Raw genomic sequence first — 17,025 nt, 5'->3', positions numbered from 1 at the left:
TAATAAAAGTTACAATAGCTCGATTACAGTGACACAAAATATATGAAAATTAGAATGATATGACAGGAGTGAAGGAGAATCAAAATGAAGATATATGACTTGCTTTTTTATTCCTTTGAAGCGCACATACAAAAGGAAGAGATAGCAGTGGATTATCAAGTAAGCATATGCATATATGACATGTCCATATATGCCACACCACCGTATCTACATTTGCATTCATATATTTTTCTTTGGCCTCAATACATACATTCCCTTGGTGCTAATTAATTAGTGTATTATTTTTGTACCTATGTGTCGTCCTCTCCATGTCTCCCACTTTCTTAATAATTTCCTCATCACTTCTCCATCACCATGGCTGAAACTCCCTCTCCCTCTCTCTCTCAGTCTCCCTCACCCCCCTTTGGCCCCATCATAAGTGATGGCCAAGTTGGTGGATTCGATTGGATGGTCCTTTTGGCAGCAATTTTATGTGCCTTTGTGTGTGCTCTTGGCCTCAACACAATGTTACAATGTGCTTGTCGTGTCTTCACAGAGCCTCGCCAATGGATTGCTTCACGCAGGCTCAACTCTGGCCTCAAGAGAAAGGAAATGGTGGCTTTGCCAACCTCAACTTACACTACACACTCTTCTGCTGCCTCTTCTCCATCTTCTTCACCTAATTCTAGTACTTGTGTCATTTGCTTGGCTGAGTTCTCTGATGGGGACCCTATAAGGTTCCTTCCAAAGTGCAATCACTATTTCCATGTGGTTTGCATTGACAAGTGGCTACTCTCTCACTCTTCTTGCCCTACTTGCAGGCACCTCCTCAAGTCAAATGATTCTCTTCACTCCTTACAGTAGGCATCCTCTACTATATGGTAACAAAGCTCTTTCACTGAATATTCAAGGCAGTTACATATTTAGAACGCAGTTACATATTTAGAATTTAAAATCAAGACCTTTGATTAAGTTAGAACAATTTAACTTAATTGATCTATGTGTTTAATGTTTTGTGATGGCATTGTTTAAATAGTTATTAGTTGTTTCTAGTATATCTATCTCTAAGCCTTGTATATATGTAAAATTATAATGCAGGATATATATATATATATATATATATATATATATATATATATATATATATATATATATATATATAAACCTGGTTCTCCTTTAAATTTTCTCAATTTTAGTAGCTATCTTAATTGATCATTATGATGGCACAACTTATTTGTGTAAAAAAGATTGAGGTGTAATTTGAGTAAAATTTCAATTTGAGCAGAAACACCGAGACAAAAATTGAATCGTGTCCATATATCATCATATTAACCTCATTGTAATATTATATGATAAAATCTTGGCTTTTGAATACGTTATTACTATCAGATTAAGCAAAATACTCTAGCTTGTTGTCGACGGTTATATAAAATGTTAATTTAGTTGGTTCGGAGGGATTAGTATATCAACTATTGACAATTTAAACAGAAACAACAACCCTATTTTGAATGTTTTCCTTCAGTTGATCCTAACAGGGTGCCTGTTATTATTGCAAATAAATGTCAACTAATCACTTCAATCTTTGAGTATGTAAATAAAGTTCATTTGGAGTCTTCTTTCATTTCATTTTTTACTATAACTACTTTTGAGTAACTTTAATTTTCATATGAAAATTTACAATATTTTCCCCTTAATCTGTGCAATATTTTGGTTTATTGTTCATTCCTTATTATAATTCTAAGGTTTCAAGAAATCAATTCGTATTTTTCACTTAACTAAGCAATTAGTAATAAAAATAATTTATAATCTGATTAAGAAAAATCCTCACATCTCAAGAATTCTCCAGCTTAAGGGTTACATATATAGAAAGTGATGTATAATGTGTCTGGGAACACGTTGGACATGACTAGATGTAGTAGATCTACAACGCAATTAATAGTTATTTTTATTTTAATGTGATTTTACATTAAATGTGTATCTCAAATGAGAACGCACTAAACACCCATTTAGATTCCATTTTAATGGTTCACTACGGGACAAATATATGCTTTGCATCATTGGCAACAAAATGGCTAAGGTAACTTGTCAGCAACTCATTCTTATAACTATATTAGTTTATCTCATGCAATTCTAAAAGATATAAAAAAATAAAATGGACAACTATATGTTTTAATTTTGTATAAAATATTTGTTTTAAAGAAATATATACGTTAATTAATTTATATATAAATATAAATGGGTTTAATTATGATACATTGTCATAATAATTTTTTAAAAAAAATTAAAAACTAATTAGAAATTATTTTATATATAACTTTTAAAATTAGACTTAAATATATTTTTCATATCTCAAAATATCTCATTTTCAATTTATTACCTAAAATTCACTTTTTGTCATTTACGTACTTAAAAAATAATTTTATGTTTTAATGTAATACATGTCGTTAGTCTCATTCTATTAAGTGATAATGTGATAAATGAAATGTCACCTCATCAAGTATAATCACTAATATATCAATGTCACATCATTTTTTATTATTTAAATCATTTTAAAAAATTATTTTCTCCTTCCCCTTCCCCTTCTTCTCGATCGTGCAACTCTTGATCGCGCCACCATTGTCCTCCGTCGAGGGACGCACTGTCCGAGTCATCGTGGACCACACCAAGAACGTGATTCAGCTCGAGATGGCGTGACTCAAGGAGGAGATTCGACAAGTGTTGATTTGCAACACGATCCCCAACGCAATGAGCCGCTACAACTTGATCAGGGGGGTTTTGCTCTTGTTCGGCTCGCACAACGGCGCTGCCACAATCGATGATTCCCCCTTCAAAGCTTCAACAAGGTTGACTCAAGCTGCTTCCTCAACTACGCCGTTAGCCTCGATGACAACTTGTTCATCGATTTGGTGCGTCCCAAGGCCGTTAAGGACCTTAGAGAAATCATCAATCTCATGATTAGGTCTAGTTATGAGAGAAAATGTCTTCAAGTTTATGGACTAACTCACTCACACTCACCTTTACTTCGTTGTTGGTAACGGGAAGAAGGATAATAAGGGGAAGAAGGAGAAGAGAATTTTTTTTAAAATAATTTAAATAAGAAAAAATGACATGATACTGATGTGTTAGTGATTAGGATTAATGACGTGACACTTTGTCTATCACGTCATCACTTAACAAATACTATATTGAAATATAAATTTTTTTCATGTACGTAGATGACCAAAAATAAATTTTAGATAATAAATTAAAAACAACCTATTTTTCATATATGAAAAATATTTTTAAGCTTTAAAATTATTAATACAAAATTTAACTATTTGATGTTATATGATAATGATACTTTATGATGAAAACAAAATAAATTCCTTTTCACACTACAAATATATTTTAATTAAATTCAAAGTAAATAAACATGTGATGCATAACATATTCCTCTCAAACTGAATATTCTCTCCGACACATCTAAGTGTGTGATAAAGCCACATTATTGATCCTGTCACTTTGTGTTGATTAAGATTTGGTGACTTCAGCATAAAAACAACAAAATCCTCAATATACATCCGAATTAGATGAAAGGCAATCACCAAAAGTTGCCACTTATCAACTACTTTTACTTTGTCCAAAAGAGTCTGTACGGGTTACTTTAGTTCGATTTTGATGAAATTCAAGATCTAACCCAATTAAATTTAATAAGTTTGATTTGATTTAGTTTTTATAATTTTTTAAACCCAATCCAACTCAATTTATTTATGAATGATTTGGTTCGGTTTGGGTTAACGAGTTATCTATTTAAATTTGATATTTTTTTTAGAATTATTATTTTGTATCATGATTTATCTAAATATTCAATACAATTAACACAATATTATCAAATATCCAACAGTAGTAAAATTGATTCATTTACTACCATCAACGTAATATTCTAAGATAAACTAATACAAATTAACACAAAATATTCTTTGATGAGATTCACCATAATAGTCTGAATTACAATTATTTCCTACAAACTAATTTCTTGCAATAAGTTTTGATGTAATTAGATTTACTACAACCAAATTTATTGAAACAAATGAATAAAATATGATCCATTAATATTATAAACATGACAAAAAAAATAAATATGAAAAAAGTGAAATAAATAACAATGTACCTAAAAGTAATACCTTAGAAAATTGTAACACTAGTAGTCTCAACACTTGTAATTTCAATACTTGGAGTCCTAATATTAATAGTATTTAAAATCAAACTAAATAATTCTAAAAATATTTACCGATTTTGATCGATACGGTTCAATTTTAATCTAAATACATAAAGAAGTCAATCTAAATTATTTGGATCTATTTAAATCAATTTAAATTTACAGTTATCTGTACTAATTAGCACCTCTATCAAAACATATTAGATAAGATAAATGGTTGAGCCCACCATAGTCACCAATAATGATGAAATTGAAGCAATCTCACACTATAAGTCTATAACTGACATAATGGCCAAATGCAGATGACAAAGACCCAAAATCAGGTTCCAACAAACTAGCTACTAGCTAGGATTCCATAGCATAACCAAAAAACCATGAGCAGATATCACAAGCAACGGAGCCAAAAGGTAAGACAAAGATGTCATAATAAGTAAAATCACTTTAACTTTAACTTTTACGAGACCAAAAGCATAAGAATTTTATGAGGCAGTGATGTGATGACTCTGTTTTAGTAGAACAAAATGTATTTTATGAAAGCAAATATTATAATTCTTTGTAGTCTAGTTGGTTAGGTATTCGGCTCTCATCCGAGAGACACTGGTTCAAGTTCCGGCAGCGAAATATTTTTTTAACATTATTTTTTTTTTTGCTGGATAAAATTTGTAATTTTTAAAAAATAAAAAATAAAATATGTCATATTAATTTGTTGAAAATAAAATTCAACAAAGTGAAAAAGTTAAAGTTAAAAATTTCAATGAAGTGTTTTTTTCTTCCAAATACTTCAATCTATATATGTATCTGGAAGGCAAACATATATGTTTTCAACTTATTATAACCTTATAGTTATATCAGAAACAAGGGATCACTCAAAAACAAAATTTAGTGGAAAGAAGAAAATTTAGAAATTTATTTTAAAAAATCAAATGGTGAGAACAAAAAACGGTCGTAGTGTGTAGTGTAGTGTGTATGTGGAGAATAGTGTGAGAGTTGAATGACATGTAAGCAACAGCACAGTCACGTCCATAGCCACGAACATGCCACGTTCTCTTCATGCAAGCAACTCTCCTCTCTTTATAATCTCAGTTGCACACGTTCTAATCTAATATCCATGACACAAAGCAAGGTTTGAATATCATTCAGGTAACTCTCTGCAGCTGTTGCGTTGAAAATGCCAGGCATTACCATTGGAGACACTATTCCTGACCTTCAAGTTGAAACTAACCAAGGAAAAATCAACCTTCATCAGTTCTGTGCTGATGGCTGGACCATCCTTTTCTCTCACCCAGGTTCTCATTGCCTTTTAAACATTAATTATTCTTTCTATATCTATATTTGTTGGCTACTTACTTTCTTCTTCTTACTATTATGTTTCTTCTCATGCATGCATGATTGTAATTTGTAAATGTATGTTTAGGTGATTTCACCCCGGTTTGTACCACTGAGCTTGGCAAGATGGCTCAGTATGCTAAGGAGTTTTATCAACGAGGAGTGAAGTTATTGGGTTTATCTTGTGATGACGTACAATCCCACAATGAGTGGATCAAAGACATTGAAGCCTACACTGTGAGTTTATTTTTCACTTTTCACTATAGTTCATGTTTCTAAACTATAGACAATTGAACAAATCAAAAGGGCATATAATTAACTATATAAGAAGAAATCTAAGATGAATAGATTATGATCTTTGCCTTTGGTTGCAGCCAGGTGCGAAGGTGAACTATCCAATAATTGCTGATCCCAAGAGAGAAATCATCAAGCAACTCAACATGGTTGACCCTGATGAGAAAGATTCCGTTGGCAACCTACCTTCAAGGGCTCTTCATATTGTTAGCCCAGATTTGAAGGTGCAACTTATTCTTTGACTAAGTAAATGAATGATTTTGCAGTTGTTGTCTTTTTGGGTCTAACATGTTAATTAATTTAATTTGGGGGTTGATTGTTGAAGATCAAGCTAAGTTTTCTGTACCCTGCAACAACTGGGAGGAACATGGATGAGGTGCTGAGGGTGATAGAGTCATTGCAGAAGGCCTCAAAGTTCAAGGTTGCTACCCCAGCAAACTGGAAGCCAGGGGACCCTGTTGTCATATCCCCTGGTGTCACCAATGAGCAAGCCAAGGAAATGTTCCCTAAAGGCTTCGAGACTGTGGATCTTCCATCAAAGAAGGAGTATTTGCGTTTAACTAAAGTTTGATGATGTTCTTTTTCAAGTAGTAGAACCTTCTTCAGCTATGCCAAATCTCAGTTCAATCAACCTTAATCAAACTATATATATGTCTTGTTAAAGTACACTATTTTGTAGCACTGCTTGTTTTGTTATATATAAGAATATACAGTTTAATGTATCTTTTTGTTGATGTGGACTCCATGTCTACAGTTATATCATGCTGTAAAAATCTTAACTATAAGTTTTAATTTTAACTATTTTGTTCCTCCACTGTGAAATTACTTTTTTGGGGTCATAAATTTCTTACAATCTTACCTTTTGTGGAGAGTATGAAAGTAAATTAGTGACTAACCGAATTATCACATGGAGTTATAAGCATGAATTCCTTAGCAATCTAGGCTGATCAGGCGAAATGCTAAGACATATCATTTTTGAACTGGGAGTAAAAATAAACCAAGAGGGGTCTTACATGCAGATTGATACTGTAAGAAGAGGTCGATTGCCAGAGAATAATGTATAAACAACTTCTCATTGAGGATCCTCTAGTGTGTTATCAACTGCTGCTTCCATTAATGGTGAACGGATCACAATAAAGGAATTATAATAATTTTATGCAATTCGTTCATGGTTTAATTTATACCTCCATTTTTTTCTAACAGGGCATCCTTTAGCATTTTGCTTTGAAATATTATAGTAAGAAGAAAATGCAATGAACAGGTAAGTCTTATTTATTAGTAAGTAATTACTCACTTAGAGTCCAGACTATAGAGTCGAGACTCGGAATTCCAAACTCTTGGCTGCAAAAGCTTTTATGGTTCCATAATAAAGAGTGCCTAGCTAGTGAGATATGAATCAACAACGTAAAGCTATTAAAAATCTTCCAAATTTTTTATAAGCAATGGGTGGGGGTGATAAAGCACACAGTTCATCTAATTGCAAATTTTCAGATTAATTCCACTACAGAGTGACTGCTATGTAGCCTAAATCACTACCAAAGGTGCAGGGGCAATCAACTCTATAATTGAATTGGCATCTTCACCTTTTTTTTTATAAAAAAAAAGGTTGAAAGGGGTTGGAGAAAACATTCCCTTCCATTCCATAGTATAAAGATTTGGAATGTGTGTGTATATATATATATATATTTTAAATAATCCTTTTTTAACCAAACCTTTCTAGTTTCAAATCATCATCTGCATCACATGACATTTGGGAGGTCTGAGAATTGCAATTCTAGTAAGCTATTAGTGGGGGTATGAAGATAACTTGTATAGTCTAGTATATTTAAGAACCTCGATGACTGGATTTAACCCGTTTGCCATTGATTGATTTGGTCCCTAATTTAAATTAATTTTTCGAATTATTTAAGAAAAAACATACACTTTCTGTAAAAAAAAAAACACTTAAATGTAAATTTATAGTTTAAATTATTTTGGACCGCAAAAATTAATGCTCACATTTTTTTATATAATTAAAAACTTACATCTAAATGTAAACTCCTCGTTAAGATTAATTTAAATATATGTCGTGTTTAATAATTTAAAATTAATTTTATATAACTTTAAAACAACCGGGCTTTAATTTATTGTTAGTTAGGCTTGAAGATGGGCCCCTAGTCTCGGAAGTTGTGGCACCTCATGAATTTTAGTTTTTAAAGTTCAAGTTTTTCAATTAAATATTTAGGTTAAATTACTTTTGTTGGTCTTTTATCTTTATTTTAGGTTGTAATTTGGTACTTTATTTTTTAAAAGTTAATAATTTATTTATTAAAAAGTTGTAAAATTATCCGTTAAACATGTAATAAAAGGAACCATTTTATAACTTAATAATTTATTTATTAAAAAGTTGTAAAATTATCCGTTAAACATGTAATAAAAGGAACCATTTTATAACTTTTAATAAATGAGATTATTTTGCAACTTTTAAAAAAATAAAAGATTAAATCAGAAAATAAAATAAAAATAAAGGACCATTTGAATAATTTAACCAATAATTACTTGATACTTTTAGTCAATTTTAAAGGTCTTGGCTTAACTTATCATACAAGTAGGTCAAGTTTATTTTGTGTCAGGTTATAAGGTCACACACTGTTAATTAGTTTATTTTTCTGTTTATTTGTTTATGTGTGAAATTATATTAAGTGATCAATGAATTTTGCTAGAGATTTGGGTTTGTCTAAATGCTATTAAGAGAGACAACTTCAAAACTAGGACTTCTATATCCAAGTTTATAGTGTCAACATAGAGCTTAGTAAGAAAAACTCTCTCGTGTACACAGTGAAATCCACATTTTAGATTTTTGAACAACTAATTTAATGTCAAAACTAAAAACTGCTTATAGTAACATTGAGTAACTTCGTTGCAATCAAAATTTCTAAAAGGTCAATAATGTGTTTGTTTCGGAGTATTCCACTTCTTCTCTCATCTTGGATTGACTTTCACGTCTTTTTCTTTCTTAACTTTATAGATGTTGAATTTATATTTAATTTCTTCTGATTTTACACAATCTGATTTCAAATAATTTACATGCATAAATTTAATTGGCACTAATGCATTAACATTGTTGTTTTAAATATTTGATTTTTTTTTATTAAAATGCAAATGTATAAAAAAAAATATGATGATATAAACTATAGCTAATGAATATTCTTTTAGGCTCAAGTTAGCTCCATCACCACATGAGTTAAACTGATGTATACATCATGTGATGGCCAACGGAACCAAAGCCAAAGAACAAATTAAAAGATAAGACAAGTCGTCAAAGAGTGGGTTACATTTCTATTTCGACAGGACTATTTTTTTTTCTCCATCAAATAGTTTAGAGCCAGCTGGGGTTACGTTATTATGAGTGTAAGGTTAATCAGTTAAGCGATGAGCAATCTTCAACGCAAGATATGTAGCAATACCAAATACCTAAAATTGCTTATCTTTAAAGAAACAAACAAATAAACAAAAGAACAAACAATGCAAGATACCACATTGAACGGATGGGTTACACAGGTCATGAATGAAAGGAGGTGTATAAACTTAGCCAGAAATAGGAAAAGAAGAAAGAAAAGTAAAAAAATATAACAAGTGTTAGTGATATGACAAAAAGAAAAACATATAAAGAAAAATAAAAAAATAAAAAGAGATCGATAAGGTGTAGACGAGTGAATATTATTGTTGTTACTAAAAACACATTTTAATGTACCACGAATGCTAAGAAGTGAATGTTGGTACCATGTAGAAATTATAATCCTTAGCAAAAAAAGAAATTTAGCGACAAAAATCGCATATAATTTTAGCCATATAAATATATAAATGTTCAATCAAGTTATTACAGTGTAGGCCCAAAAAAGAGACTGATTTCTGCATCTCATCGCACAATATGGGAATAATACACCCAAATAGGGACGAATCCTAAGAGATAAATATAGAGGACCGCAATGATCAACACATAATAATGGATACATATCTAGACTCTATACGTGTAGTATATATGATAGTATATAATATATCTTCTATTTCTATCTATATGGCACCAAATTTAATGCAAGATGTTTAATTAACTGCATTGATATTCTGAAAGATCGCCCACTGTCTCAGGGTCACCTTCCCTTAAGCAATTAATTGGAGGTATAGTCAAGGTCTCTTGTGTCCCATAAGCATTCCAGCAAAAAGGGTCATCCAGCAATGCTCCTTCGAATGGCAAAAGCTCAACCTCAGAGAGTGTTATGTTTGTGCAGGCAACAGTGTCACTGCAAGCAAAGTGAATAGGAGCAGTTCTCACATCATAGGTGCCCTTTATGTTGCTGTAGGACACATCATTCACATGCACAGCTGAAGTCTGGTTTAGACATTCCTTTGACATACAGTAGTATTGGTCTATTATGATGCAATTTCCAACGTTCTCCATCTGGATGTTTTCGAATCTCAGACTTGACACTGATCCCATTCCACCTTGCCATGTCTTGATTCTGAGCCCGTTGTCTGATTCCCTTATGATGCTGTCACGGACTGTTAAGTTGGACACACATGCCTGGGAATTGTGCACTCCAAGGCTTCCTATGCTGTAGAAAGAAAACAATGCACTAAGCTTAGTGAGACATGCCGAAATTAGTAGCATCAGGGGAAAAGTTTGTGTTGCAATTGTTTCACAATTCATTGTGTTGTAAATATGCATTTGACCATGTTGGAAAAAACTTGTAGCCTTTGGACTCATGTGAAAATAAAAACTAGAGAAAATCATGGAAAATGTTTTCATGGTTCTAGTGAAAACTAGAGTAAGTTCAAATTCATACTAGTCTCAAACTCTCTCTTCATTCACCTGCCTTCTCAAATTGTTTTAGTATAATAGTAATGAAGTTTACATGACAATAAAATTTGTTGGTTTTTATAATATTTTTTAAAAATTACACTAATGATGATTTTTTATTAGCTAATTGCATTGTAAATAAATTTTAAATTCATACTATGGCTAACTAAAAAGTATCACTTGGTGGTTATTTTTGTGAATTATCAATAAAGAAGATTCTACAATGTACCTAATCCCGTGGCTAGGACCACAAGTTAAACCAGCAATGTCCACGTTTGAGGACCCGGGTCCGATTGAAATGCAATCGTCACCTGTTAAAATCATGTGAACATATCTGGCATAAGTAAGAAATAGTGAAATGTAGAACCAATATACCACACAGGGAAAGTGCACATTGCAATATAGTCATTACCATTGCTTATCATGGAGTTATATATCCCAACATATTTGGAATTCTCTACATGGATTCCATCGGTGTTGGGGCTGAGTTTTGGTGAAGAAATGGAGAGCTTATCGATCAGTACTCCTTGGCAGCCATTGAATATCATGTGGAACTGAGGACTGTTTTGAATTTTCAACCCATTCACCTTCAAATTGGAGCTCATGAAGAACCGTATCATCTATAAACAACAAAGAAAAAAGAAAAAAAGAAAGGTAAGACATTTATAAATACATAACTAAATGCATGAGCCGAGTTCACAAGAATAGTTGGGTTTAGTTTACTTACAGCAGGACTGCCACATGGCCCTGACAAAGTTTTTCCACTGGGACCCTGAAAGTGCCATATTTCAAGTAGCATTTAGTATGGTTCCATTCAACTTTGAATAACTGAAACAATAAAATTGAAAGAAAAATGGCATGCACTAAAGAAAAACAATGAATTAGTGATCAAATTTAGTAACAAAAATTGCTTTTTCATCACTAAATTTAATATGACAGAAGTTTCAGTGACGGATTTTTAAAAAATTACATATAAATTATTCGATCACTAATTTTAATTTTTTTATAGTGCCAATGATTGTATTAGCGACAAGACAAAATGGTTACCCTGTGAGGTTTGCAGGGGAGATCCCACCATTTGTCTCCATTCCCTTCTATGGTTCCTGTACCATTAAGAGTCATTTGGTCAAGTCGATAAAATACAAGCCATTGATTGCGGCTATCTGCTTCTGGCCACGAATTTGGCCCGTCTGGTGCCATTAGTGTTCCATCCACCTGGTTATTTCTCTACCTTGTTAGTAAAGTGAAATATATTTTATCTTTATCTATATCTATACAAGGACCACGCCAGACTGAGAAAAGTTAATTTTGACCATTCAATCGTATATAGACAGCCAAGATTCGATTTAAGTAAAAATAATCTTAATTTTTATACATAAATACTTGTAAGAGAAAAAAAGAAAAAAAAGATACAATGTGTTTTTTAATAAGCGCATCAGATAAAAATAATCTTTTAAAAAACTATATGAAAAAGTTTATACATGAGTTAATTTTAATTTTATGAGAAATTCATTTGATCTTTTTCTTCTTATTTTCTTTCCTTATAAGAAATCTACCCAAATATACCATTAACCTTATGTATAAGGATGAATGGTTAATATTAACTTCTCTCATGTCTCTAACAAAATAACTAAAGTGATGTGATCAACATGGACATTCAATAAGCACACATTCTTACTTGGAATACCAATCCTGGTTTGCATGGACCTGAAAAAATAGTTGAAGAGATCTTAAAGATGTAGTTTTCTGGAGCAAGAACAACCCCGGAGTCCACAGCACATGCTGCTTTCCATGCTGCCCTGAATGCACGTGTGTCATCAGCACAGCCATCTCCAACTGCCCCAAAGGATCTCACATCGAAAACACAGTCAGAAGAGGAAGTTTGGTTATCTTTCGGATAAGGGTCAGAAGGAACACTTGGAGAATTAGAAGGTGGTGATGCCGAAGGGTCAGAAGGAACACTTGGAGAATCAGAAGGGGGTGGAACTGAAGGTTTCTCTGGCTCAGTTGAAGAATCAGCAGGAGCAGTGGAAACTTTCTTCTGCTTAGTATGATGGTGGTATCTTCCCACCACATTTCCAAAATTATGGTTCAAAAGTATCACAGTGATGCATAGAGTGAAAAAGACACGAATGAGATCCATGAGGGTTTAAAGTTCTTGAATTTTTCACTCTTGTGTATGTGCCAATGACCACAAAATGCTTCTAAGTTGTTTCTGTGAATAGACAAAGCTTCAAGTTCAGAATTTATAGTTTTGGAGATAAATGGATGAGAGTGGAATAGAAGAAGCAAGAATATTATGGGTAAGGGCTAATGCATATCCAGAGGAGTCTTAGCAAATTGGTGTAGCAAGGACTAGCACTTATTTATACTGGAAATTAAACTAGTATGATATGGAACAAGAGAATGCTCAAAGCATAAGGATGCCACGTGTTGAGTTCATGTTGGTTAAAAGTGCCAGGGTGTCAAGGAAACTGTTTTAAAGGTACTTTTGGAGGTCCAGTAACGCTGGCAGGGTTTATTTGTCTGATAAAATTTTAAAAATAAATTAAATATTTTATATACTTTTTTGTGTTCTTCTTTACTTAAAATAGAAATTTTATCTCGATATTAAGTTAAAGTAGTTTTGCTGAGTTATTTTTTTCCTTAAGAATCGAAAATATGTATAAAAAAATTATAATAATTTATGTATTTTGTTTAACCAATTAAATTGGACTTTTTAGGTAAAGTAGTTTTAGTCTAGTATAGAGAAAAAAGAAATGAGGATAAATTTTTAATTTTTAATTTGAGATAATTATATGATATTTATAAAAAAAATAATAGGATGTTAACTTAATATTTTACTTTAAAAAAACCATAAAAATAAACTATACTTACTTCTATTTCTTTTCCTTTTTTATTTTTTCATCTAAATTTTCTCCCGCTTCAGCTGTGAAAGAAAGAAATGAAATATTTTTACATAGACTGACAGTTCTGACATGTTGCATGCACTAATTAGGAGGTAGAAAGAGGACGAAGGGCATCTTTAACGAGGATCTTTGGCTAGAGTAAACAAGAAGATCTCCAAGGTGGACAATTCATTCTTCCACAAGAACTCACAAGATCTCTGACCAGAGATAAAGTGCGACAGAGAGAGGAAGAAATGGGAGAAAGAAAAAAAAAAGGAGAAGGGGAACTGGAACATGAGAGAGAGAAAGGAAAAAATAAGAGAAGAGGAAAGAGAGAAATAAAAAAAAAAAAAAAAAAGAGGAAGGGGTACTCGAACCTGGTAGAGAGAAAGGAAAAGAAGAGAAGAGGAAGAGGAAGGGGAAGTTGGAGAGAGAAAGAAAAAAAGAAAAAAAGAAAGAGGAAGGGGAATGGAAAAGAAAATCTTATGAGATCTTCAATGATACCTGATGACACTAACATACATATGATGAGGTGTGTTAAAAAGTGATCTAAAATTTTAATTTTAAATTTATCACTAAAGATGTTTTAATGAGGAAATATAAAAACAAAAATAAAGACGTGGAAAGATGTCTTTGTCTGCTTGTAAAAGTTAATTAACTGTCTCTTATGATTCTTAGATATGATACTGCTATAATTAGTCCATAACAGAATATTAATAGGTAAAAACCAAAAGAATGATAGGTCATTTTATAATAAAGAGACGAGAAATATATTTGACCCTTTAAAAGAAGGCGTATTTTTTAGGTGAAGCTAAACTCACATTAAGTTGAACAAAAAATAACAAGTCATTCTTTATTAAATTTCTGGCATAAGAGGGCTTTTCTCTTTGCTCTTTTAGCGGAATAAGAGCAGTTGGGTTGGTAAGATTATAATATATATAGGTGAGAAAGAATCAAATGTCCCTAGTATTGTATTTTCCAAGAAACTAAGCAAAACCGGTCATTCTAAAAAATGGCCGGTGTACGTCTTGAATCTATTTGTCCAATCATGTAAGATGTTTTTCTGTGAGTTTTTCCTGAGAAGAGGAAACCATTGTTTGCACTTGCACGCACCTTCGGATTCTGAGAAACCAATAGTAAACAAGATATTGCACTTGTATTCTAGCTATAAGTTAATAGAACCAGATCTGTAAATTACAGTACACAGTAGCAGATTGTGAGCAATTCAAGAAAACAAAGCATCACGGACATATATATGATACAACTTATAAACTTTTCTTGGTGCATCACAAAACCACCAATTTCTAATTTGAACTAAACATATCTTTTCATATTATGAAATAGAAACTTCCTCTTGCTTGCAAAATTAATTAATCAACTTGCTCTCCGCGGATTAATAAAGATGTGTCACACATGACCTCATCCTAAGGGCATTCTATGAAGTGTTAAGGCAATTCAGGCATCACACACGTCAAATTGGATTATCTTATTGCACTCTCATTCACATTGTTATACTATAATAGTAATATTTGCTTGTTCTGTTGTGGCATGATCAAGTTCCACTCACAAGTGAACACGTAGAAGGGTTTGAGAGAACGATAATTCATTAATAGTTTGGCACAGAAAAGAATTTAAAAATAAGTACCAAATTGGGTGAATATGGTATTGATGTAAAAGCAATCCATCCCGTGACTCTTTGTTGTTGTTTAGCTCCTTGTAGCCAAGGAATTGTAGGCAGCATATATTAGGTGGGCGACAATCGATTTAACCCATTCACGGGTGGTATCAAGTCATGTATATGATTAAATGTCCAAAGAAAATACAAATAAAAAGAATGATATATACAAAGTAAGGTTTGAATTATATTGCATGTGGCACGTAACTATATTAGTAATTGTAATGATAAGGTTAGTTTATAGGGTCCTATATATAGCTGTATATGGTAAAAAAATTGCAACTACATATAATTAGTTCCATTTGTGTGTATTTTTTACCACGTTAAAATTTTAAAAGATTCCAAAATATGACTTGGATTGACCCATTTTAGATATCATGATCACTCAATTCTATGGTTCTATATATCTATCACTTGCATGACAACTCAAGCAAATAAAATAATTAAGAGACATTGAAAGAGCAATATGGACTTTGTGACTTCACCTGATTATATGAGTGTGTTTTTTCCTCAAACTTTGTGAGTTCGGGAAGTTTCTCTAACCATGCAAAGGCAATGGAGTTGACGTGCAATATGTGACTAGTGTATGTAAGCAAATTGTGGTGCAAAAAGAATGATCGATCGAGTAGCTCAGTGAAACTTGAGTTGTGTGTGAAGACGGTTTTATAGAGGGTAAGATTTGTACAGAGAGAAAGTGGAATTGTGTTAGCATGCATGCATCCATGTTTGTCACTACCTGTCACTTGTGCAGTCTCACGGGTGTGATAAAGAGAAAAAAAGGAGAATTCCAAAATCAAACATAAACACAAATGGATAGCTTAACAGAAGAAAAAGTTTGTGATCAAAGAGATTCTAAAGGTGAACACTTTTGTGCCCTGACAGATACAGTAGCAGTTGCCAGTGTGTGGTTCTCAGATTTGACACGTGGCATGTGCACACGTGCACGCGCTTCACTCTTGAAGTTACTGATTCTTTGCTTCATGAGCCCTGGCCCTAGTAGTGTCACCATGAATCATGACAGATAGCTAGAGAGAGATTCATGTACTAGTATGGACTATGGAAGCTACAACACTATTTTATACAAAGAAAATAAAATAAAAATAATCGCAAGAGAAAGAAGATATAGAAAAATTAAAATTATTAGTCTTTATTTTTGAAGAATAAGGAAAAAAAAGTGTAATGAAATAAATGAAGAAACAAAGATAGACAAAGAAAAAAATATTAGAAAGTGTTATATATAAAAACAAATATAAATGATATAAATTTATTCCACGTCACATGCATTTCTGAGTGTATTTTTGAGATGTGTGTCAGTGTATGTGTCATGTCTAATATTTTAAGAATACAAGAATTATAAAATAAGTCATATATAGTTCTAAATGAATAGTTAAAATTAAAAATTATTTAATGATCAAATAACTAACTATTATATATATATATATATATATATATATATATATATATATATATATATATATATACGTGTTTATTTTTTAATTTTTATCATTTAAATATGATCTAACCAAGTCTTCTCTTCTCTCTTGATACAGTCTTATATGTGCATTTATGTGTGTGTGGTGATGTAAGAGTGTTTGATTTAGCACTATCTTAAAATAAATGTGCGGAACTTGAAGTAGATACAAGCATTTTATACGTCATTTTAATCTATTCGACATGACACGTTGTTAACCGAAAGCAAATACACATGAGAAAACTAAGAGTAAGAGTTAGATAGAGGAGTAAATATAAACCATACAATGATGAAAAGTAGTCAAGATTAAAAAAAATTTAAGGTTACACTATTATTTAAAAGCCTTGTAACTTTTTA

General features: G+C 31.9%; 3 protein-coding genes across 3 annotated transcripts; 2 read left to right on the top strand and 1 right to left on the bottom strand.

The window, feature by feature from the left end:
• The first annotated feature begins 155 nt into the window (after nucleotides 1-155).
• LOC114411531 (probable E3 ubiquitin-protein ligase ATL44) lies at nucleotides 156-1,052 on the top strand. The gene is made up of 2 exons (XM_028375180.1): nucleotides 156-716; nucleotides 801-1,052. The coding sequence occupies exons 1-2, from the start codon at nucleotides 355-357 to the stop codon at nucleotides 841-843; spliced, it is 405 nt and encodes a 134-aa protein (XP_028230981.1). The 5' UTR covers nucleotides 156-354; the 3' UTR covers nucleotides 844-1,052.
• Nucleotides 1,053-5,287: 4,235 nt separating this feature from the next.
• On the top strand, nucleotides 5,288-6,595 carry LOC114411530 (1-Cys peroxiredoxin). The gene is made up of 4 exons (XM_028375179.1): nucleotides 5,288-5,463; nucleotides 5,592-5,740; nucleotides 5,878-6,021; nucleotides 6,123-6,595. Exons 1-4 carry the CDS (start codon nucleotides 5,346-5,348, stop codon nucleotides 6,366-6,368), a joined length of 657 nt encoding a protein of 218 aa, XP_028230980.1. The 5' UTR covers nucleotides 5,288-5,345; the 3' UTR covers nucleotides 6,369-6,595.
• Nucleotides 6,596-9,583: 2,988 nt separating this feature from the next.
• LOC114412697 (polygalacturonase At1g48100-like) lies at nucleotides 9,584-16,196 on the bottom strand. Its single transcript, XM_028376696.1, has 7 exons — nucleotides 15,683-16,196; nucleotides 12,313-12,849; nucleotides 11,682-11,849; nucleotides 11,362-11,406; nucleotides 11,047-11,254; nucleotides 10,864-10,945; nucleotides 9,584-10,389 (listed from the first exon to the last, which is right to left on the bottom strand). Exons 2-7 carry the CDS (start codon nucleotides 12,775-12,777, stop codon nucleotides 9,885-9,887), a joined length of 1,473 nt encoding a protein of 490 aa, XP_028232497.1. The 5' UTR covers nucleotides 12,778-12,849; nucleotides 15,683-16,196; the 3' UTR covers nucleotides 9,584-9,884.
• Between the last annotated feature and the right edge of the window lie 829 nt (nucleotides 16,197-17,025).

This window comes from Glycine soja, chromosome 5 (assembly GCF_004193775.1).
Source record: "Glycine soja cultivar W05 chromosome 5, ASM419377v2, whole genome shotgun sequence".
Taxonomy (NCBI): Eukaryota; Viridiplantae; Streptophyta; class Magnoliopsida; order Fabales; family Fabaceae; genus Glycine; species Glycine soja.
The sequence above is the reverse complement of the archived record's forward strand: the minus strand, read 5'-3'. Positions and strand labels throughout refer to the sequence as shown.